The 25,975-nt window shown below is 40.4% G+C and overlaps 1 protein-coding gene and 1 pseudogene across 1 annotated transcript; both read right to left on the reverse strand.

The window, feature by feature from the left end:
* Nucleotides 1–2,089: 2,089 nt before the first annotated feature.
* LOC134444230 (E3 ubiquitin-protein ligase TRIM47-like) lies at nucleotides 2,090–10,664 on the reverse strand (the record flags this gene model as incomplete). Its single annotated transcript, XM_063193595.1, has 2 exons — nucleotides 10,080–10,664; nucleotides 2,090–2,182 (listed from the first exon to the last, which is right to left on the reverse strand). Coding segments are annotated over exons 1-2 (678 nt in total), but the record flags the coding sequence as incomplete, so codon positions are not given.
* A 2,237-nt stretch (nucleotides 10,665–12,901) lies between these two features.
* On the reverse strand, nucleotides 12,902–16,908 carry LOC134444231 (tripartite motif-containing protein 29-like; annotated as a pseudogene).
* Nucleotides 16,909–25,975: the final 9,067 nt, after the last annotated feature.

Below are 25,975 nucleotides of genomic sequence, written 5' to 3' on the forward strand. Positions count from 1 at the left end.
TGACCCTGTTCAAAAGTTTACATACCCTAGTTTCTAATGCTGAATATGGCCCTGTTTAACATCAGGGACCGCTCTAAATTGTTTGTGGTAGTTGTGGATAAGGCTCTTAATGTTCTCAGATGACAAAACAGCACATTCTTCCTGGCAGAATGGTTGTTTCCTATAATATTTTTGGGTGTCTTGCTGGAACCTCACATTTGAGGTTTCCCCTGAATGGCTCAATGATGTTGAGATCAGGAGAGTGAGACTGTCGCTCAAAAACTTCATTTTATTCTTTCTGAAGCTAGTGACGGGTTGATTTGGCTTTCTGTGTTGAAATATTGTCATGTTGGCATGTCCAAACAATGTACCATGTGCAGTTTCAAGGCTGATGTGTGTCAAGTTTCCTCCAGTATTTTTCACAGGGCAATGTATTCATCATTCTGCGAGTATGGATCAAAAGTATAATGCATTTGTAACTCAAATGTCCCCATGAAATCAGTGGTCCATGACCATGTTTCACAGAAGGGTATGGTGTAACTTTCATCATAGGCTCCATTGACTGTTCTCCAAATGGTACTGTTAATAGTGGCCTAAAAAAGTTCCATATTGATCTCATTTTTCCAAATGACTTTGTCACAGGCATTTTGATGCTTCTCACTGTGCTATTTGGTGTATCATATGCAAAATAACATGTTTGCATTTTTGTGGTAATAGAGCTCGAAAGTCCCGCCCCTTAGTTCCGCGTTTCACGGGACCTCAGTTGACCATCTAACAACATGGTAGCGAGTAAATATCTTCTGATCTCAGTCATGATATGCGCTGGGCTCCAAATATGCTGTTTAAGAGGATAGATAAAGATTATTCAAGCGGAAGTACCAATGTTTTGTTCCGAGGCCGTCGGCATGAAAAATGTGAAGAAACACAGCTTTCTAAAAAGTTTAGGGGTTCATACGAAAAATTAGGCAAAAATATCAGAAACAACATATATGGAGCTCGTGGCACAACTCGAAGGGGATCGAAATGCCATTTTAATACCGCCATTGGATTACATGCTACGATTTTCGGCTAAAAACGCCGTTGAGGTCCCATGAAATCGGGGGAAGTGACGTCACTTTCTAGCTCTATGGCTTTCTCCTGGCAACCCCCAACAGCCCATCTTTCCTCAAGTGCCTCTTTCCTGTACAGTTTAAAACATTTTTTCATGTTGTCCTATATTTCACCTGAAGTTATTTTTTGGTTGTCCTATGCCTCCTGAACAATTTCCCTTGCAATGATCATTGCAATGCAATGATTCCCTTGCCCATTGGCTTGATTCCAACCAAACTCCTCATATTGCATTTCTGAATTGAAATTCCAACGGTGCCAACATGACAATATTTCGACACAGAAAGCCAAATCAACCCGTCATTAGCTTCAGAAAGAATAAAATGAAGGTTTTTGAGCGACCATCTCACTCTCCTGATCTCAACATCGTTGAGCCACTCAGGGGAAACCTCAAATGTGAGGTTCCAGCAAGACACCCAAAGATATTATAGGAAACAACCATTCTGCCAGGAAGAATGTGCTGTTTTGTCATCTGAGAACATTAAGAGCCTTATCCACAACTACCACAAACAATTTAGAGCGGTCCCTGATGTTAAACAGGGCCATATTCAGCATCAGAAACTAGGGTATGTAAACTTTTGAACAGGGTCATTTGGGTAGTTTGGGTTGTGATCATGCTTTTGAAAGAGTAAACACAGAATATTGCTAATAAATATCTTAAGCTAGTCACTAGCAATGAGTGAAAAAAAAGGTTTTGTGTAATCCTTCATATTTTGTGAGAAATCGCGAAGAAAGCGTTTATTCTGCTGGGGTATGTAAACATATGAGCACAACTGTAGATAAAGACTTGCGTGTAATGATATGTGCCTTAGTTGCTGTTTTGAGATAAGAAAGAACAATGTTATGTTAATGCAAAATTGTTCAGCAGTGATTACATTGACAATGATGTTTTAATGTGTAATGCATGCGTCAGTCTATTAACCATAAACATTAAAACCATGCTTGTGTCACAGCCCATCATAACAGCTGCAGATTGTCTTCTCCTCTGGTCAGTTCTCACCTTGAGAGTCTCCACAGCCTTCCTCAGCTCCTGCAGCTCCTTCTCCTTCAACTTGATTTTCTGATGGCATCTCCTCTGGCTCTGCCCCAACCCCTCCTGGAACAACAGGAATCACATAAACAAATGAGAAACACTGTGCCTGGCAATTGGAGGTTGGGATGTGCACATCCACAAAAGCAATGCTCCAGGTGCCAGTCAAAATTAGTAGACAGTGTGAAGAAGTGGCTTGCACTCCATGGGCATGAACTCCAAAAATATCTTAATTGCAAGGAAGAGCCTGAAGAAGGTCCCACTGGTGGATCGAAACCTTGACGTTTGTTTAATGAAGTTAAGCGTATATTTATTTGGACCTCATGCCCAGTATGGACAATCTATAACACTGACAAAGACTTTGCCTGAAGCATCCAGCTAGCAAAGCAGGCATGTGTAGTGTCATAATGTATGCTGCCCATTCAAAAATGTGATATTGTCATGATTATTATTAATATTAAACTAATATTTACTCGTCTAACCAAAGTAGAGTAAGTTTTGCAGCCATATACTGTATGTCTATGATTGGGTATTCGAAATGGTACACATGGATAATTCTGAGGTAGTCCTACCTTAAACCCCATAGTTATTTTTTACACTTCAAATGTTAGTAAAGTACCAATTTAAGCATGGGAGTCATCAAGTGAAGAGAAAATCTGAAGTGCCCAGGGAATTGTTGAGAAAAAATCTTGAAGGTGCTCTTTGGTGTTGGGGGAAAAAAAAAACAATATCTTGTCAAAAAAGGGAGTCCAAGGCACTCTTCTTGTGGAAAATTTTTAAAAAGCCTTTATTGAAACATGGCTATTACAGTATTTCTCGATTGGTTTTGTACATTTCTCGAATCTCTCTCGCAATTTGCAAAACATAATATTCATTCTCAAAACAGCTTTAACAAATGGCAAAACACCGTGGATGACCTGCAAAACCGAGTCTCTTGCTCAAAACCCAAGTTTTTGTGTCAATGAACGTATCAGTGCCAGCAGAATGGTTAGTCATTGTGCCATAGTGTGGTCCGTGTATGGACAAACTAGTCAAATCGATTTGTCATGTTGTCAATTGAATAGTACACTCTTGAGGATCTTTTCTGAAGCTAAATGTTGTTTAGATTGGATGGGAAATGTTGTAAATTGGACTTTCTATTACATTGATCAGATAAGATTGTCCTAGATATACATTTAGACTATGACCTATTTATTGACAGGTTTTCTCATGGCAAAATAGGAAAAATAGCAAACTCTGGTTGAGGTGTCAAAATGCGCCCTCTACCATCCCTTTTTTACTTGTCTTGCAAGCCCATGTGAAAAAAATTTAGAACTGTAAAGCAAAATAAATTTGAAACAATACACTGATACTGTATAAGGTGCACTTACACTTACTGTCTTGTGAAATTCTAGGGAAATATTGTAATTTTGCGTGGAGCCTGGATGACAAATAAACATACTTTTCAGAATAACGTATGATTTTCTAACAGAAATCATCTGGTACATCAGCAGTCGCTTAAGGACTTGCCAATAAAGTTACTCTAAGCTTTCATTATACAAAATACTGAAATAACCCTTATTTGTATGCACTATGGTGTTGACACATTATGGTTGTGACATAGGTGGTCTTCCTAAAAAAACATTGATAAAATCAAATATTAAATGTGACCTTAACAGAACAGTGTCTCCATGGCATGTATACCAAACAGGAAGTAGTACCAGGCTGCTTAGAGTGTGAGCTGACCACAATAATGGCAGATTTTTTTGTATTAAAAAAAAAAAATCTTACGGTGTTGACAAAAAGTCCAGACACATGTTCAATAGTTTGTATATATAAAACATTGTACATACATGTAGTTTGATTAATTATCCAAAATACTTGATGACAGTAGCTATGATGTTTGTTATATTTCATTTTAACCAATTATTATGGTATTGTCAAATTCTAAATCTTGCTTTCGGACATGGGGTTTTGAAGGTACTGATGACACACTGCAACGTGTAAAATAAAAAAAATAAAACTATATAAATATGAAATCATATTTTAGTGTACAAAACTTCTTCTTCTATCATTCCAGCTAATTTTGTTGCAATTTTTAATTACATTTTAAGCACAAACATGAGTTTTATCTCCCGGACATGTTTTGTCCCATCTCTCAAGAATCCCTGATATATAGATAAAAATCCAATGGAAATTATACAGTGCATATCACATTATGACAGCTTGGTAAGTCATTTTGCATGTCAAGACTTAAACTATGACATAGGCCTAAATGTTTAGGGGGGTGAGATAGTTTTGTGTATTCAGTGACAATGCGTTTTGAGTGATATGACAAAAGCAATTGATAATGTAAGAAAACACTGAGAATTGTACACAACCATCTGCATGGTGATGAAAGCATTTGCTAAATGCTGAAAACTATGAGAAACATATTTTACCATGTGCACAGATAACAGCAGGAAGTCACAATTGAACGAGAAGTTTTGAAAATGATTATTCTGTTGAAAAAAATGTACAAAACCAATTGAGAAANACTGTACTTGTCTTGCAAGCCCAAGTGAAAAAAAAATCTAGAACTGTAAAAATTTGAAACAATACACTGATACTGTATAAAGTGCACTTACTGTCTTGTGAAATTCTAGGGAAATATTGTAATTTTGCATGGAGCGTAATTATAAAGGGCACATGAGGCATAGAGTAATGTAATGCAGTTAAGTGCCTATTGTTGTATTGCATGCCTGTTTTCTCTATCCCTTCTATTGCCTTTGATTAGAGAGAGTCAATATTTACCTATAAGCAATTTACCAATTCAGATCACATTTATAGACAAAAATCCAATGGAAATTATACAGTGCTTATCACATTATGACAGCTTGGTAAGTCATTTTGCATGTCAAGACTTAACCCTATCCAGACGGGGGGGGGGGTGGGGGGTAAAAGTGCCCGCACCAACTTTGATGTCGTATAATTCCTTAACGACTTAAGCTATGACTACGAAACTTGGTGACTTTTCCTAAAATTTAGTTGGCTACAGTTTAGTACCAAAAGATTGTGTTTATCATTTTTGCCGTTGCCATGGCAACAGTTTTCTGACAGGTATGTCCGACCGAAAATCACTGATCTAAGTCTCATTATTGTTCCTTTTTCATATTTTTTTGTTATTTCCATTAGCATCAGACAGCTTTGTGAGCATCAAAGTGGTCTGAAGCATATAATCATTAAAATTTAAGTGCATTACCTAAATTTGATGGAAAATACATTATGGCGAGATTTTGGGCATTATAATCAGATGATGTCATAATGACGTCATAATACCAGATAATGACACAAAAATGATGTCATTCATAGATGTCCATATGTAGATAATCTCCCCAAAGGTTGGTGGTCATACCGCATTCTGTTTATGAGTTATGAGGGGGGGGTCAAAAGAGCCCCCCCCAGGCTCAGGAATGCCAAAAAAGCCCAGTCTGAATAGGGTTAAACTATGACATATGGCCTAAATGTTTTGGGGGTGAGATAGTTTCATGCATTCAGTGACAAAGCTTTTTGAGTGATATGACAAAAGCAATTGATAATGTACGAAATAACTGAGAATTGTACACAACCATGGCATGGTGGATTAGAGCATTTGCTATATGCCGAAAACAATGAGAAACTGATTTGACCATGTGCAGAGGTAACACCAGGAAGTCACAATTGAACAAAGACTTTTGAGAATCATTGTTCTGTTGTGAGAAAAGCTGTAAGTTTAAAAACATGGGAGCACAGACCCACACGTTTCAGCGCAAGCCTTCTTCAGGGTACTGCTCAAACAGGAATTCCAAATGATATACATCTGCCCAGCACAGGTAGGAAGTCACATGAACCATTTCCCAGGTAAACATTACATGAAAGGGCCACTAGGTGGACACGCAGGTGTCAAAAGCCAGTAAATGGCCGGGTTGAAATGGTTCATGTGACTTCCTACCTGTGCTGGGCAGATGTATATCATTTGGAATTCCTGTTTGAGCAGTATCCTTAAGCATGGCCGTAGCTACATTTGAGGTTAGCGAGGTCCGGACCTCGCTCATTTCGTCCGAGATTTTTTTTTTTTGAACGCCAAATATGCCCAAATGAATCAAACATACAAAACTCAAAACCTCCATGAAACTTGCTTTGCAAATAGTAATTAAAATCCATGGTCTATGGGTTCTTTTTTGCCTTTGTGTTCCGTTTGTGCAAGTAATTAATCAATAGAGAGATAGCAGCCTGCACAGTAATGCACAATCACGAACGTGGCCATTAAGCCTGCCCACGCTGCGCTTGGGCGCTTGAGACGTAGGTCTCCTATAAAGCCAACCGTTTTAAAACAGTGCCCTATATCAGTAGGCAGATGTCTTTCACAACTTTGTGAAACCGTTTGATAACTGAGTCATTATTTGAAAGAACCAGCCATTTAATTGTAAATCGGAAGGTCTGTAATAAGCGACAGAAAATGAAGTCACCAGAGCGTCTTCAGATGTGGATTTTTACCTGCTTATTTGGTCAAGTGGCACTATTAACGTTTCGAGTTGTCATGACTTCTTCAGAGTCAATCACAGTAAAAATGTCCACATCTGAAGATGCTCCGGTGTCCTCTGTTTGCACTAGCCTACTATAGTCTTTTCCCATGCAAATGAACAAGCGCGCTTTGTGCGCGCGAGTGGTGCGACTCGTGGAAGAGAACGCAATTCAGACATCAAACAAGCTTGCTTGAGACACAGGTCGCCAACATGGAGCCACAGTTTTAAAACAGTAGCATAGGCTTATGCATAAGGAGTTATGAGTAGGCTATCGTCTTTGACAACGTTGCCATTTGATAACTAAGTCACTATCTGTCAGAAGCCGTCATTTGGTTTTAGATAGGCTAGTGGAAAAAAAGACCAACTGACACCATCAGCTGCATAAAATAGCCAATAAACATTCAAACTTAACCTCCGCTAAAAGCAGGCTGTCAGATCAAAGTAATTTGATTGTAAATTGGAAGGGGTTATTCTTTCGCTTTTGCGTGTGCAGAAATAATAATTAAAAAATAACAAGCGTGCATGTGACGCGAGGAAAATAATGTTCAGCTGACAAGACGTTCGTTTTATAACAGTAGGCTACTCCACTCCACAACAACAGTATAGCCTACTGCATTACACCACGCCACAGTCCTAACTTTAGTCTACAGTGAGGAGAATAAGTATTTGATCCCTTGCTGATTTTGTTGGTTTGCCCACTAATAAAGACATGATCAGTCTTTAATGTTAATGATAATATGTATTCTAATGTGGAGAGACAGAATATCAAAAAGAAAATCCAGAAATTAACTCTAAAGAATATATAATAATTTATTTACATTTAATTGAGGGAAATAAGTATTTGATCCCCTGCCAACCATTAAGAGTTCTGATTCCGCAGATCAAATGGCACTTCCAATCAACTTGTTATCTGAATTGAACACACCTGTTAATAGTAACCTGCACAAAAGACACATTGAATCTGCAGAATCAGTCCATAGAATCAGTCAATCAATCAAACTAAACTCGCCAACATGGGACAGACCAAAAAGCTGTCAAAGGATGTCAGGGACAAGATTTTAGAACTCAACAAGGCTGAAATGGGCTCCTGGATATTAAAGAGCAAACTGTTGGTGCATTTCTTCCCAATTTTAGGACATACAAAATGATCATCAATCATCAATCTGAGGCCTGTCTCTGGTTCCATACAAGATTTGACCTTGTGGGAATTTAATAACCAGAAAAAAGGAGATAAAGCACCTTAAAACTGTATGGGAGGAGCTAGGAAATGATCTCAAGGCAGCTGGGACCTCAATCACTAAGAAAACTATTGGAAACACTTGATACCACAGAGGATTAAAATCCTGCAGTGCATGTATGGTACCCCGGCTTCAGAAGGAACCTGTTCAGCTCACCTGAGGTTTGCCAATGAACATCAAACTGGATTAGGATATGATTGGGAGGTGCTGGAATCAGATGACACCAAAATCAAACTGTTTGGCATTAACACAACTCGATGTGTTTGGAGGAAGAGAAATGCTGCCTATGATCCCAAGAACAACACCTTCTCCAACATCATAAATGAAAGTGGTAACATTATGTTTTGAGGTTGTTTGTCTGGCCAAGACACAGGACAACTTCACATCGTCAAGAAATGGATGGAAGGAGACATGTAAACGTACAATGCTGCATGCCAACCTCTTTCCCACCACCACTAGACTGAAGGTGGGTCATGGATTGGCCTCCCAATATGATAATAAACCATAACATACAGCCCAAGCAACGAAGGAGTAGCTCAAGCAGAAGCATATTAAGGTTGTGAAGTGGCCTAGACAGTTTCCAAACATTAACCCTATACTAATCCTGTGAAGGGAACAGAAGCTCCCATTTGGCAAGCTACAGTCATACAACTTAAGTGATTTAGAGATGATCTGCAAAGAAAAGCGGACAAAAATCCTTTCTAATATATCCACAAACATTGTCATTAACTGAAAGAAACATCTGACCTCTGTATGAGAAAACAAGGGCTTTGCCACCAAGTAATTTTGTCTTCTTTGACTAGAGGGGTCAAATACTTATTTTCCTCAATGGAATACAAATCAATTAAAATATATTCTTCAAAGTCATTTTCTGTATTTTTTTTGATATTCTGTCTCTCTATATTAGAATACATTTTATCATTAATATTATAGAATGATCATGTCCTTATTAGTGGGCAAACCAACAAAATCAGCAAGGGATCAAATACTTATTCTCCTCACTGTATGTCAACTTCAAGAAATCATTTGGTAAGTGAAAATTGGCTACTGTTTGTTTTGCTGTACTACCGTTAAAATAGTATCCAAATGAAGAAGCATATTCGTGTGGAGATACTTCCAAACGAGGCAGGAGAGTCCGAAAATGCGACTGTATGAAAGAGAATGTCCGGGCACGTTTCATATCATGCATCTATAACATGGATTCAAAGCATGATGATAAATTCCTTAAACATGCAGCGCCACATTTCCTACAGACAAAGTAATATTCTGCATAGGCAAATTTGCACTTCTGGAAGCAATGGATTTTAAACATATAAAGGGAATTTAAATAAGCAGGGAATTTCGCACACCCTCAGCATCCCATGGTTTGGATAAAAACTCATTGAAGCAGATGCCCTTACAGGTGTCAAAAAAAGTTTACTCCAAAATAGTTTTTTTTCACCACAGAGATAGCTACCCCTTTACCTTTGGAGGAAAACAGCTTAAGTGTAATTCTCATTTGAAGAAGAAAATGTGAATGGCTGAGCAACTTGCCATCGGAGGATGCAGCTTACGCCTATTGTGCAACTTGGTCAAACGTAAGCTTCCTTACAAAGGGCTTTACTGACTGGAATGCTGTTTATGATAAAAGAGGAATGATACCAAAGCATAGCCACTCAAAGAGAAAAAGGCTGAGTTGGCTGAAAACATAACATATTTAGGCCTATTATAGGCCTACATGTTATGTACATGTTTACTATTTCACATTAGGCCTATATAGGCGTATAGCCTATAGAAGGGGCCTATATTTTATTATTATTTTCATAATTTATTTTTTTCTTATTTTTTATTTTTTTAAATACATTTTTAATACATATTTTGAAATGTTTTGCGCATCATGGACCTCGTCTACTTCACATGGCTGGCTACGGCTACATGTCCTTAAGTATGGGAGTGTTGTTGTTATACACATTAAACATGGGCCGAGCTCGTTCACAGCCTGTAAATGACATCATACTTTATGGCAAGTCACAGCAGGCTACGTTGTCCAGTCAATGTTTTACAGAAATATAGACATTGGACCTTGTATCTAATAAACACTCTCTGCTTCTATGGGTTGAAGTTAATTCATATTCTTTCTCAAGTGCTATTAGAGTACTTGTATCAGAATGTTTGAATAAGCTATAATAGGTAAATCCAAAAGTGTAATATCCATATCCATACCTTTTTATGACTCCACTCTGCTGTAGCCATAATCGTGTCATGGCCTTTATGATCGTCCATGGTACACAGATAGCAGACGCAACTCTGGTCGGTGCGGCAGAATATTTCTAAAACCTTCTTATGATGGGGACAGATCCTCTCCTGTAGCTGGCCTGTGGCATCAACGATGGTGTGATATTCACCATGAAGTTCATTGTGAGTTTTTAAATGAGTGTCACAGAAAGACATCAGACACTCCAGACAGGACTTGACAGCTTTGAGTTTTCTACCAGTGCAGACATTGCACGGCACATCTCCAGGTCCAGCATAACAGCGAGCAGGAGCAGCAGCTTGGATGTTGGTCTTCCTGAACTTATCCACCATTTCAGCCATCAGATGGTTTTTATGGAGGACAGGCCTGGAGTCGAAGGTGTGATTGCAGAGGGGACAGCTGTATTCTCCTTTCCCATCCTCCTGATCCCAGCAGCCCTTAATGCATCTCATACAGAAATTATGTCCACATAGAATAGTCACTGGATCCCTCAACAGCTCCAGGCAGACTGGACAAGTGAAGAAATACTCCTCCAGAGAAGACACTGACGCCATTTTGTAAATCTTCCTAACACACTGAGAAGCAGCAGCAGAGTGACAGCTGACTTCCTCAGAACACTGAGGAGAAGCCCAGGGAGGGTGGGGCTGGGGATTGGCCAATCAGGATCATTCTTATCATCAGGGAGCGTAAAGGTAGGAGCAGGTAGGGTGGATATGGGTGTGGTCAGGTTTCTATTCCTGCTTGTTAGAGGACGACGAGACAGTACATGTAAAACTGGTTAGACGAGTCATTTCAGTCGTGCGGAAAGACACAGAAATACTTTGAGAGGTAGGAACAACTTTGTCATGCTCTGCTGTACAGTACATTTGACAGAGTTAATTAAACACAGTACATTTGGCAGAGTTAATTCAACACTGAGAGATTAGGACCAAACACACTCATGTGAGTCATGTTAACTCACTGTTAACTTCACTCTGAATATTCATTCAACACTTTGAGTGAAGTTTGACATCCTTCAATAAACTGTTTTTGAAGAGTTCAGATGGAGATCCTCTAAAAGCCATTTAAAAATGCAACAATTTATCCACTTTCTATGAAATACTTGGAAATTTAATCATTTTCCCCCTTTTTTTGCTTTGAAATAGAATGCACATGGATGCTTTGAAATAGAATTCACATGGGCGTTCCTTAAGCATTTTTGGTCATTAAAGTGCAATTTATTTGATTACCTTTTACTGGTGTGCGTTATTAGAGAGAGAGAGAGAGAGAGAGAGAGAGACAGAGAGAGAGACAGAGAGAGAGAGAGTTTGTGTGTGTGTGTGTGTGTGTGTGTGTGTGTGTGTGTGTGTGTGTGTGTGTGTGTGTGTGTGTGTGTGTGTGTGTGTGTGTGTGTGTGTGTGTGTGTGTGTGTGTGTGTGTGTGTGTGTGTGTGTGTGTGTGTGTGTGTTTGTTCTTAAGATGAATATGTCCTTCTGAAGATGACCAGTTGCGTACTGGCATAAATATAAGATATGCTGTGATGAGTCCCCATAGCTCAGTGAGGACCTCTAGTGGACAGGTAATGCAACAACGTGTGTGTGTGCGTGCGTGCGTGCGTGGTATGCCGTTGAGGAGCTACAGTACACATTGACCGTGGGCATTATACACATTCATGGTGAGAGCTTAGTTTAGATTACAGGGTTGCAGGTTTGAGTCCTCCTTCTCCTGCAGGGGCAAGCAAAGAATCTCCTCACAAGTGGAACATTTATGCAGAAGTTACTTTAGTTGTTATTGACACACATTGAGTATACAACACCCCAAGACCCCTACACCAAACAAAAATCTCAATTGCCCAGTTAGATAAATGTAATCACGATGACCAACAGTGTTGAATTTGAGTGGTATATCCAGCTGCATTTTGCAGCTAACCAATAACTGATTGACCACACTGTTGCTAAGTTTTAGAACTTTAGCCATTGCTGTGTTCCAATCAATTGGGCCAGGAATGTGCATGTTTAGCTTCTGATATCGTGAGCTCAGAGCTGGCGACTCTGCCCTTGAAGGTCACCCAGAAAACTTTGTTCTTGATCCCAGAAGTGTCCTTGGCCTCTTTTCTTTCCTTAGCGATAGGTGTTTTTATGATTCGTCACTACTGTAGACGTGGGGACGCCATCTTCCCTAACTAAGATCATACTTGCATACGTGTAACCTGCTGACATGAGGAAGACGGTATAAAAAACGTTGCCACCATTTTGTCAGCTATCGGTCGATTTGCCTGTCATTTGCCAGAGATAGGATGCTGCGTAGTTAGTGAGACGCTGTGAGACTTAGTCTCATTTTCATTTCTTTTTAATCTTTATTTTTCTTCCATTTTTACTTATTTTATTTTTCCTTTAATCTTTTTGTATTCTCACTTTTTCTGTAATAAATTGTATCCTGATTGATCCTTTTAATTACAAAGTCAAGACTTATTTTATTTTTGCAAGTGTTTCAACTAAAACACAACGCAGAGCATTCATCCTTCAATTTTTATTGGAGAAGAGAATTTTGGTAATGTCCAAAATCTAAACAGACAGATTTTAAATTCACTCTTCACAATTAAAATGACTCTCTTAAATGTAATTTTCACAAGTGGTACATTTATGGAGTAATAATTTCACAATTTAAGAGTTCAGAGGCAAAACCCCCTAAGTGCCTTTTCAGAAAATAATCTTAATTAATTTTTATTTAATACAAAGCTATCAGAATTACATTTTTTTTATTTTTTTATTTATATAATGTTAGTTAGTTAGTTAGTTAGTTAGTTAGTGCTTTATTTGTCCCCGTGGGGCAATTGTTCTTGCATTTCACTCGCTGGCACAATACACATAAGTGAGACATATAGCAGACAAGCACATATAACATAAAAACATGGAACACAGAAATTGGTATTCACACTAGCACACATTGGGTGGCTGCATACTACTTGAACTAATTTAGTGTTTTTATCGCTTGTATAATGTAATATAATGTAAAGTAATTGTGCTATGTAATATAACTATTTATATGCATTATCAAGTACATGAATGTAAACCAAACCAACAACCAGTTTCTTTAAAAATATAGAAGTGCAGGTCTTCAGAAATGGAGTTAGGGGTTTTTGCATCTGAACTCTTCATTTGGTATTTGACACCAGTTACTGTACAAAAGTAAAAGGCCACACATTGTGTTAAACACCACCAAGACCCATACAGCCTCTCTGGTGGTAAATCTACTGTTCTGAAGTGCTTTTTTTGGAGCAATAATGTCATTATGTACTTTGTACATTAAAATTTGACACCGGTTACAATAGCAAAACAGCACCCCAGCATCCCCATCCTTTAAAGTCACTCTTGATAAGTAAAGGGGAACTCCAGCAGTGCATTAGAGACTAAATTATTAAATTGTTTGGAAAAGACAAAAAGAGTTTTTTAGAGTCAACATGTTATACTATGCATAACTATGTTCATTAACGTAAAACAGCATCACCACTCCCATACCAACCCATAAATACTATGACATTTCAAATTGGCATGAATGTGAAAGGAAAAAAAACTCTAAAGCAATTTCTTCATTTGTGCATCAATTCAACTTTTATTATGCATCATGAATATAGGAACAGATAGTATTTCCAAAGCCATGAGAAAGAATTGCAACCATCTCCCAGCACACAATAAACCTGCCAATGACACTGTGTGTGTGTGTTTGTGTGTTTGTGTGTTTGTGTGTGTGTGTGTGTGTGTGTGTGTGTGTGTGTGTGTGTGTGTGTGTGTGTGTGTGTGTGTGTGTGTGTGTGTGTGTGTGTGTGTGTGTGTGTGTGTGTGTGTGTGTGTGTAGGCTATACGTGCAACGGGGAGGGGGGGTGCTCTTCAACATGGATGTGTGTGTGTGTGTGTATGAGTAAGTGTGTATGAATTGATCTGATGTAATGACGTGTAAGTACTCTGCGCGTGTGTGTGTGTGTTGAGGTAAATGTAGAACGGTTGAAAGAATATATTGAAAGAATATGTGAGAAAGAATATGTTGAAAGAATATGTTTGCCAATACCACATTTGACCAACCTGCAGCAGATATCTTGACTATTTCCTGCTTGAAGACTGACTCTAATTTCTCCTCCAGCTGCATCTTCACTGCAGACACAGATTTCCTCAGGGGCTCAAAGAAGTGGCTTTGGCTGAAGGTCCTTCTGGTCACATCACGGCATGGATCACCAGTGATGGACACCATGTTCTGCACAGAAACCATTGGTGGAAGAAAATTGTGTCAGTATCATTTCCAATCCCTCTCAAGATTCAAGATTCAAGATTTTTATTTGTCATGTGTTTCCTTGTGATGGCACAATTGGCAGTGAAATGGGGGTAGTAACTGCTCTGTGCTGTGTAGGATGGTAAAAAAGTAAAAAAATAAAATAAACAATAAAATAATAATTAAAAATGAATTGTCTTAATAATTTAAAAAGCGGATGGCTTAAGGAAAAAAAAAACTCTTGTTTAGTTTTGTGCCAGTCTCTCTGTTCTGCATTTCTGCAATCTCAAGAGTGATTACGGTTACAACTAACATGGCTCTAGATTATTTCACTTTAATTTCAATTTATAATCCATAATAGTCATGGCTGAAGGGTTGGGATATTTAAATTACATTACTGTATTGATTAATCAATTACTGTGGGACTATTTCACATCACCTTTAACATGTTCTATTTAATGTCAAATTAAACATTTTCAAAACATTACATGTAGGCGTGTATCATTTTAAACCTATCAAGATGTTATCTACCTTGAGGAAATGGATGGGATCTTGAGTCAGTGAAAGCTGCTTCATTTCAGCATCTGTCCTCTTCAGCTCAGCAATCTCCTGCTCCAGTCGCTTCAGGAGTCCTTCAGTCCGACTCACCTCAGTCTTCTCCTGAGCTCTGATCAGCTCTGTCACCTCAGAGCGCCTTCTCTCAATGGAGCTGATCATCTCTGTAAACATCCTCTCACTCTCCTCCACTGCTATCTGTGCACCAGACTGATAGGACACATACACACACACACACACACACACACACACACACACATGCACGCACGCACGCACGCACACACACACACACACACGCACACACACACACACACACACACACACACACACACACACACACACACACACACACACACACACACACACACACACACACACACACACACACTGTATTTACACTAACACACATCAGCAATGGTTTGTGGTTACATCAACAATGCTGTTTTAAAATGACCAATTCCTGTTGAACGATGTCCATGTATGTTTGTGACACTCTGTTGGCTGCCGTTGGCTCCTCTGGTCAGTTCTCACCTTGAGAGTCTCCACAGCCTTCCTCAGCTCCTGGTGAACAATGTCTGTGTATGGCTGTGAAGTAGAGTTCCTCTGCTAAACAACATTAGAGCCCAGCTTGTCTTGCAGTGCATCATAACTACTATCTCACTGCATGGCCGGAAACCTGCTGCAGATTGTCTTCTCTTCTGGTCAGTTCCCACCTTGAGAGTCTTCAGAGCTTTCCTCAGCTCCTGCAGCTCCTTCTCCTTCAACTGGATTATCTGCTGGCATCTCTTCTGGCTCTGCCCCAACACCTCCTGGAACAACAGGAATCAAAGCAGCAACATGCACAATGAGAAAACACAAATTATCAATAAATTCATTAATCATTAGTTGATTGCCTTATCGGTCGACTTACGATTGATTGATAAGCAGCGTTTTACCCCCTAAATTTCAGTTTCTCGAGAAACAAAACCTACTTAATCTCAAAATTTTAATACAAAATTGAAATAAAATACCACATTTAAATTAATCTCTTTAATCCGAAGGTGATTTAAATATTATTCACACCCTTCTTCACACACACTCTTCACATGTTCATTTCACCTGGGTTTCTTGTCAGATGAATTGTCGATTAATGGCAATTAATGTTTTTTTAATCGATTAACGCATTGATCGATTAAAGTTAAAGTTTATCTTCTCCATGGTTCACCCGTTTGAAAGTCCAGAAATAGTCATTTATAGCTGCAAAAATGATTGTACTTGGGCCATACTAGAAAATATTAGTTAAACTTAGTAAATGAAAATATCAAATGTACTGATAGGCAACCCAGTTTCAATGAGCAGCATAGTTGCAGTAGCCTACCTTTTTTGGCCATTTCCTGCNGTGTCCCTTTAACAAAAGTAGACGTGTTGTATGTCTTACCTTTTTATGACTCCACTCTGCCGTAGCCATGATCGTGTCGTGACTTTTATGGTCGACCACCATACACAGATAACAGATGCAACTCTGGTGCGGTAGAATATTTCTAAAACCTTCTTATGACGGGGACAGATCCTCTCCTGTAGCTGGCCTGTGGCATCAACGATGGTGTGATTTCTACCCGGGATAAGCTCATCGTGAGCTTTTATGTGAGTGTCACAGTATGACTTAAGACACTCCAGACAGGACTTGACGGCTTTGAGTTTTCTTCCAGTGCACACGTCACAAGCTACATCTCCTGGTTCAGCAGCACATTCAGCAGGAGCTGCAGTTTGTATTCTGCTCTTCCTCATTTGATCCACGAGATCAGCAATGATAATGTTCTTGTTTAAAGCGGGTCTTTGAGTGAAAGTCTTTCTGCACTGGGGTCAGCAGTAAACGGCCCTACGATCTCCCTTATTCCAGCAGTCTTCAATACAGCCCAAACAGTAATTGTGTCCACAGGTAAGAGTTACTGGATCCTTCATAAGATCCAAACAAATAGGACACTCGAATATGTCCTTGTTACCTGCCATCGCTTCAGCCATTTTCCTAAGTAGTCGGCGATAGCTGGGTTCCAACAGAAGTTATGCAGGGCAGCACTTCACTTTTAAGTTTCGTTTTCACCCTGGTGCTTACAACTTCCTGGATGGAGTGGCGTAGGCCTATTCATCAGAGCCGTTAATAAAGACGGCTCTGCTATACATCAGAGCCGTATATAGAGAGAGTCTGGCCAACTATGGGTTCGAACGTTCGAGATATCCCGCTATTTTGATTGGTTCTGGGCTGGTCACATGTTTTATGGACACCATTTTCGTTCCCCACACTCCCATGAATGAGCATTATCAGATATAAAAAATAACGCTTTACTATAATATTATAACATTATTATTATGACAAACTGTTGTGCATATGGCTGTAGTGCAGGGCCGGGTCAGGAGAAACAAACAGCATCGTTTAACTCATGACATAAACGGAGGATTTGGGATATACACGGATATAAACTCCACTTTATGGAATATAAAGGTCAGAATTTTGTCGACTTTTACAATTACTTTTGAAAGAAATAGTCATGATGATGACATGCTCTCAAAAACTCCTGTCCGCACTTTGAAAACAAATGAAATTAGTTCTGTCATAACTTGAAATTAGCTTGTCAAATCTTAATTGCCACCTGTAACTATGCTATACTGTGAAAACATAACTTTGCCCACCAAGTTAGGCTATTATTTCTGTCGCGCTAATAAGGTCCTTTCCCCCTGCGATTTAAACTCACGTCCAGTCTCATACTATGAATATCTAGGCTCAACCTACGAGCAGCCAGACTCATCAGTTCTAATGTCTGCAATCGCGATTATGCACTGCTGAGCACATCGTTACTTTTAAACTACTAAATCTCGACACAACGTGAAACTTTGGCGCAAGTATCACCAGGGTCCCTGTACATGAACTTGACCATCGTTGTGAATATTATTTCTGTAAACTGTACTTAAATATCTACTTTGACGTTGGCCCTACCTGGGCAACAACAACACGAAGTAACGCTTGAATGCACTGCTGAGCACATCAAAACAATGCAGACAAAACCCTCTTTTAAGCAAACCCCTTCTATACGAACAAACTTGTTAACGTTTGTTTTCATATGTTGGGATCTTGATAATACTACAACCCAAGTTTGATGGTCTATGAAGCCTTATTGTATTTTAGATCCAGCGATTTTGACGGTATGCTGCCCATAGGGTTACACTGTAGAATCCTCGCCGTGGGGAACGAAAATGGCGTCCATGATTCGAGTTGGCCAGACTCTCTCTATGTACGGCTCTGCTTTTCATGGAGTAATGCTGCCACCTATTGGTCAGGTTTCGTAATGGAAGTTTGCGACATACAGTATGTTATGGAAGTCATCAGTGGCTTGCCTTCTCATTTCTGCCCTTTCCTCTGTCGATCCCCCTCAGGTGGGAATATAGAGAGGAGCACAGCTATAAATGCACAATATAATAGAAACATAACAAGGCCGCATAACAGGGCCGCTTAAGAAGACCTCTAGAGTAGGGTGTAAAGAATCCACACACTTAAAATTGTTAAAGTGATACTGTCCCATTTTGGAAATAAGCTCATAAACAATTGAGTTGTACCTTTCTCCTGTACTTTCAACCGTTCACTGAGTATGGCAGTGCAAATTTTACCTATATGCTAGCAGCTAACATTGAGTTCTATGAGACCAGCTGGGGGCTAACTGGTCTCATATGTGTCAATGTTAACTGTTAGCTTGGTATGGCTCTCACCAAAATTTCCCTTTTTTAAAATGTTGGCTTTTATAGCTCTCTATCTCCACCAAAAAGGTTCCTGACCCCTGACTTAGAACAAGACCTGGATAAGGTGGTTATCAGGTTCAGATTGTATTGTGTCTATTTCATTGTGTCTGCTGTGAATTGCAGTGACATCACAATAACCAACAGGACTGACTTCCAACACACTCCTCACAAGTGGGGATCTTGGCAGTAATTATTTAGTTTATTACGCTGTATGTTGCTCAATGAAACCAATTACAACAGTAAAACAGAATCACACTACTCCATACCAAAACGGAAATATAATTGTCCAAATGTTGTATAATGTTGAGGGAGAATGTATACAACACAATCCAAAACAACGTGTTATTGACACAGAACTATTCACAACACTATTCATGAAAATAAGAAAGAATTAGAACATTTAAACAATCTGCAGAAAAAACACAATCCCGTTTGAAAGTTAAAACAGTTTTAACAACCTACACTATTGCAACAAAGACTGTGTGTGTGTGTGTGTGTGTGTGTGTGTGTGTGTGTGTGTGTGTGTGTGTGTGTGTGTGTGTGTGTGTGTGTGTGTGTGTGTGTGTGTGTGTGTGTGTGTGTGTGTGTGTGTGTGCAGGCCCGTTGCATTAAGGTAAGCAATGTAGGCAGTTGCCTAGGGCCCCCGAGTAGGTGGGGCCCCCAAGGACGACAGGTTATGTACCCAACAGCAATGACGATTTTAAATAGCTTCATAATAAGGCACCGTCATCTGTATGAAGGGCTCTGCTGCGAGGGAAGCAACAGCGCCTCCCTAATACCCCCTTGCTCGAGGGGGCCCCCTTCCAATAGGTTTGCATCAGCGACAACGTGAAAATGTCAATTGCCGAACAGCGAGCACATCGACAATTTAGTCAAAGTACCCCCATCTGGAGGGGGCCCCCTTCCAATTGGTTCAAGAAAAAACTGAAAATTAAGCGACATAATCTCTCTCACTGGATGTTGCGCAGACGCCAGTTTACATTACATTTTTGGCTCAAGACAATTGCTTTTATAATAAAAGTTAATCTTGAGGCTACTCTCTGTACTGCCAAACCACCAAACTGTCCCAGGCCAGTTGACATCGCACAGACAGCGAGATGCATCATTTACAGTGTATTATGTTTTCAAAAACGTATGTGAAGCATTAATCCACGTGCTGTAACAAGCACTGGGCAAACGTCGACTGTTCAATAACGCGCCTTTTTTCGACACGGAACTGTTTTGGATGTGGACAAACGCAAGAAGAAACGAATGAACAATGTAATGCCTATCGGATAACACGAGTCACAAGTGCGCTGAGTGGGATAGCTAAATTGTAGCACAATAGTCCCTTTCTTGCTATTACTATATGTGGATTACACATTGGAATTTGGGACCATGATGGTGGAAACGCGTGGATTACAGTTAGAGGTTGGGATACATTCTGGGATACATTCTGCGGTCAAGACAACGCAAGGTAAGGGCACCGGGATATTGGTCCCTATAATTGACACAGTTGTCAACCACGGAGTAACGTAGGTGGTTGTTCAGTGATCCTTGGTCGCTGCCTATTCGTGTTTGCTGCGGTATTAGGCCTACTAATAACACAAACATTTGGATTGTATTTTCAAGTGCGTGATGGATGCAATACGAAAAAAAATCTCGTCGGGGAGACCCCCCCTGGCTTGGTTACAGAATTCTTGCTTACCAATATCACATCCCCCCAAACCCCCACTGTGCCTGCTCATTCGTTTCTCAGCCTTGAGTTTCTGGACTGTAGGCCTATTGTTTTATGAGTCAATATTTCGTTTTGCACAAATGGAGCACCCTCGGTTAGATTTTCAAAGTGGTTGGAAAGATTAGACCATTCTTTATTTGTGATTGGCAATGCAGATCATGATTTTCGTGTTAGGGTAAAAAAAAAAACCTGATTGGGCCATATAGGCCTAGGCCTACTTTCATGTAAACAACTGAACATTCAATTAGCCTACTTCATGAGAAATTATGAGCCTACTGAATGGAATGGGCTATATTTGCCAAGGTCTTTCTTCATAAAGTTTCATAAAATGAACTGTATGGACTATATCATAATAACTAAATTGCATTTCCTCACAGGTGTATGCTTGCTCTTTATGCATTCATTGCCCTTCATGCATGTGTTGCCCTGCATAGCCACAACACTGTCTAAGGTGACTTGTTTGTTCCATTAGGTTTCCATGGATTCTGTGACATTATGTTGTATTGGTAGGCTATGTGACAATGACTGAAGTGCCATCCAAAAATGGTCTGGCCCATCCGAAACAGAAATTCTGGCGCCGTGGCTGCCCCGTCAGGAGCCCTTGTTTGTGTGTGGCACCTCACAAGAGCTTCACTGTTGCGGTTTCGGATGGAGAACACATGAACCTAAATCCAGGGTAGAGTTCCTGTGTAAATGTGGTGTTTACTCTGTGCAGGAGGGTCATTGTGTCAGAGATGCTGTAGAAGGCCAGAGTTCCTGCCCTGTGATCCACATACACTCCTATTCTGGAGCTGGCCACTAGAGGGAGTTTAGTCTCTTTATTATTGTGATAGAAAGAGAGACCAACTTCTTTTGTGGGCAAGAAGGAAAGGTATTTGGCAAGCAAGCCCTTGTTGAACTCCAGACTCCAGGACTGATAATTATATCCAAACTCACACTCATTACCATCTCCTTTCCTGCTGATGCTTTTATATGAGACTGCTATGGCAACCTCTCCACTCCACTCAACCTCCCAATAGCAGCGACCAGACACACCCTCTCTACACAGCACCTGAGACCGCCCAAAAAATCTGTCTGGATGAAGTAGAGAAAACAGGGATGAATCTGTATTCTGTATGAACTCCACCCTTGTGTTCCCCTCAGATAGATAGAGGTGTTTCTGTGCTGTGTTTGGATCCAGAGTGAAGTGACAGGAATCTGAAAAGACAGGACACAGATATATTTTTATTTACCATATGACCCACATTAAAGAGGCACTAGGTAGGATGATGTCATTTGCGCGGTGGCCGTGGCGTGCCTGTCTCAAAATCTACACATAATGAAAAAATGCTGTTTTAAATGAACTCGCTGTGAGACTGTTTTTCATCCCGGAATGCCAGCAGTTGATGCAAATCTGAATACGGTATGTAAAGCGATATTTCCAAATGATAAGTGCTTCCCACGACACTCCCTCGGACCGCGCTGCCAACAGTTGTATGTGGGGTTTTCTGACAGCGGACCCCATAAGCGTTGGCTGACTCGGGACCGTGATTAATTTAACTTTTTATCCTACCTGGAGCCGCTTTATATGTAAACCAATTATACTTTAATGATGTTTAATGTAATTTTCCATGAGGTGGCGGTAAAGGTCTTCCTTGAGGATGTGTGTTGAGGAATATGAACAACCGTGTGTGTGTGTGTGTGTGTGTGTGTGTGTGTGTGTGTGTGTGTGTGTGTGTGTGTGTGTGTGTGTGTGTGTGTGTGTGTGTGTGTGTGTGTGTGTGTGTGTGTGTGTGTGTGTCCAACTCACACTTTAAGAAGTCCTCTCTGGTCACTGGTTCAGCCATAAGAGCCTGGTCATCAGATACTGAGGCAGAAACAATCACACCACAATAAACCAGGCTCTCACCATATGAATGTAGTTCTGCCAATCTACACATGGCACTCCACTGCACCCTGGCTATCATGCCGTGAAAGCTTTGCTAGCATTTGGTGTGGTCTACTTGCACAATCAATCCATTTCAAATTGGTTGGTTCCCTAACTCGTTATAATTTTAAATGTTGTTAAATGTTGAAGATAGTGTATGTGGCCAGAGTAAATGAGAAGCGAAACTTTGCACCATGGTTAGTCCCAGGCTAGTTCCACTGGGCCCCACAGATCCAGCCGGGCCCCAAGGAAAATTGCATTGCAAACAAATTAGTGGTTACATTCAGGGTGCGATTTGTCAGCAAACCAGAAGGGGGGATACAGTATGTTTCAGATTTCAAGCAATATCATTGGAGTTACATTAAACTGTGATTAAAGTCATGTAGAAAAAGTGGCGATATCAAAACCAGAAGAGGGGACAATCCCCCCCATCCCCCCCTACAAATCGCACCCTGGTTACATTAATGAGCAGTGATGTGGGAGAGGAGCCCTATCTCACGCCTTTCGTAAAGTCTTCACGAAAAAATAGCTTTATTTTATTGGTGCATTCACGTTATTTATTAAGTCTTCACGAAAATAATAGATTAATTTTCACGCTGCCTATTCACTTGAATTGCCCCACTGCTGCTATGGTTATCCAAACGTCTGCAGGGGCGGGGAGGGGGTGCTGACAGAACACTGCTGATACACTCGGAACTCACTAATTCGACGCCCTTTCGGTACTTACGCCTTATGTCCCCTAAACCTAAACCTAAACCTAAACCTAACCCTAACCTTAACCCTAAACCTAACCCTAACCCTAACCTTAACCCTAACCCTAACCTTGACCCTAAACCTAACCCTAAATTGCTTGTTTGAAATGTTTGATTACCATGTGACGGTAGGCTACCGAAAGGGCATCAAACTAGTGGGTTGCTAGGCAACAGTCGGGCAATTCAAGTGAATAGGCAGCGTGAAAATTAATCTATTATTTTCGTGAAGACTTTACGAAAGGCGGGCAATAACGTGAATGCACCACGAAAATTAAGCTATTTTTTTCATGAATACTTCACGAAATGAGTGAGATACGGTTGGGGAGAGAAACGCTAATGGTTGAGAAAAGAGTGAATCTCAAAAATGAATGAAGCACTCATCAGATTTCCTTTTGCTTTTTTAATCGCCTCAGAGACGTTTCGGGCACAGACGTTAAGCCCGAAACGTCTGTGAGACGATTAAAAAAGCAAAAAGAAATCTGATCTGTTAAAACACAGTCACAAACCATGCTGAAAAAAGACCCATGAAAACCATGAACATTATCCATGGTTATTCAGGAACCACAGTCTTCATGGTTACCCAAAAAACATGGATAATAAGCCACAGCAATACTATGGTTGCTTCAGAGTACATAGAGTAACAATGGTTACAGCCAAACCATGATTACTACAGTAAAACTATGGGCGATTTTGAAAAGGGTCGTGGGGAGGGCGTGAAAACATTTGTGGGTCTTTCAGTGTCCTCCAACCCTCTCCCTGCACACACACACTCACACATACACACACACACACACACACACACACACACACACACACACACACACACACACACACACACACACACACACACACACACACACACACACACACACACACACACACACACACACACACACACACAAACACACTGTTGTACCTCCGTCTACAGTGTTATAGTCCATTAGCTTAGCTCCGAAATATAAAGGAATTTTTCAGTTTGTGATACTTTGAAAAATGGCTTCCATGCGCACCATTGAAAATTCATGATGCCTCCATATCCAGTTCTTTTTGGAATGCCTTTGGTTATATGTGCACCCATTTTCATGCTTGTATCAGAACCAGAACGATTGTTTTGTGTAACCGCTATGCTACAGGTCCTCTGTAATGACTTACATTGTGGAGGCAGGGGATCCATAGTATGAGCTCTTCTGTCTGGGAGTCCAGGATCAGTATCTGCAGACCCACCGAGACATGCGCCCACATCCATCTCACCGCCAACGGCTTGAGAGGTCTGGCCTGAGACATATATGTAGGCTCTCATTACATTACATTTTATAACACTTCATGTTAAACGCAAGCCCAATGCTTACATTACATTACATTATACTTAGCTGACGCTTTTATCGACAGCGACGTACTGATTACAGGGTATTGGTTACTGTCCCTGGAGACACTGGCGTGCACACACATTTTGATGGGCAGGCAGGTGGGGGGGGGCATCTGGAACTTCTGGCTAGTAGTCTATAGAAGACACTGTGTTATTGTATCAAGGCATTATTGCATCATGAAGAATTTGATGATGATTATGTCAATATGGACCACAGTACATTGTGACAAAAAGGGAGCTTTAAAATGGGGCATTTTTTGTCCAGTAGGGCAAAGAGGCAGGTGCTTTAGCAATAACACGTCCCTATCTGTGCACGCCTATGCTGGAGCAGTATGGGATTAGGTGCCTTGCTCAAGGGCACTTCAGCCAGAGAGAGTAGAGAGAGAGAGGTTCCATTGGCCCACTGTTTCCGGGTTCTATTATTGCAAGGGGGAGGGGGGAAATCCCCCTTTAGGCAGACCTAGGCAGAGTATTATGACACGCCCCTTTAGGCAGACCGGAACCTGGTCATGTTAGGTGCCCATAGCAACCTATTTCATTGGCATATCTCTATACTTCTACTACTCTATCTCTGCTTCAGCCATGGAGTGTGGAAGGTATTGGTAAGGGTGGGTGGGATTGAACCTACAACCCTGTGATCTACAGTCTAACCCTGACCGGTACACCACGACTCCCCTCAGGACATTGATAGTACATGCAGAAACAATCCATTGCTCTGTGTCAAGAAAAAAAGACTTGCACACCAGTGCTGTATTCAATTTAGAAAAAAAACATGCAAACTCTGATAGTGGGCATTGATATACCTTTTGTTTTCAATACAGCTCTTGTTTCTGACTGTAATGTTTTTCTAGTGCTTTTTATTTTGGAATTATGCATTAAGCCAGTGATTCTCAAAGTGGGGCGTAAGTCCCCCTGGGGGGGCGCGGAGGCATCAGTGTGACATCTGATTTTGGGTTTTTTCCCCCCCAAGGAAATTGTTTCCTGTCTCCCCAATAAGCCAATACGTTTTAAGCATTATATACTTAATTATAAACATTATATTATTAATTGTCATATAGGAAATTGCAGCCCCTCTTTGTTTTATCTCTCCAGTCACCATTTCTTCTTTCTTTCTGCACAGCACAGCAATCGTACAATCAGTCTGCACGAGTACTGCTGTTGCTTGGGGGGGCTGGGAAGCATCCAGACCCTCCGAAGGGGGGAATGACGGGAAAAGTTTGAGAATCACTGCATTAAGCAAAACATTCAATACTAATTACAAATCGTTTGAAAGCAATATTAATAGAAGAGTGTCACTTTTTAATTTCACCTTCATCATGTTTGTCATGTCAGTGTGGGTCATCATCTTTGTTCAGTGTGTGTGTGTGTGTGTGTGTGTGTGTGTGTATGTGTGTGTGTGTGTGTGTGTGTGTGTGTGTGTGTGTGTGTGTGTGTGTGCACACTCTCATGTGTATACTCACCTTGTATGATTTGTGCCTGAGTTGCTGTTTTGAGATATAGAAGAACATTGTTGTAAGTCATTAGTACCATAGTATGAAACTGTTAAACTAGAACGGGCA

This window comes from Engraulis encrasicolus, unplaced genomic scaffold (assembly GCF_034702125.1).
Source record: "Engraulis encrasicolus isolate BLACKSEA-1 unplaced genomic scaffold, IST_EnEncr_1.0 scaffold_47_np1212, whole genome shotgun sequence".
NCBI classification, from domain to species: Eukaryota; Metazoa; Chordata; class Actinopteri; order Clupeiformes; family Engraulidae; genus Engraulis; species Engraulis encrasicolus.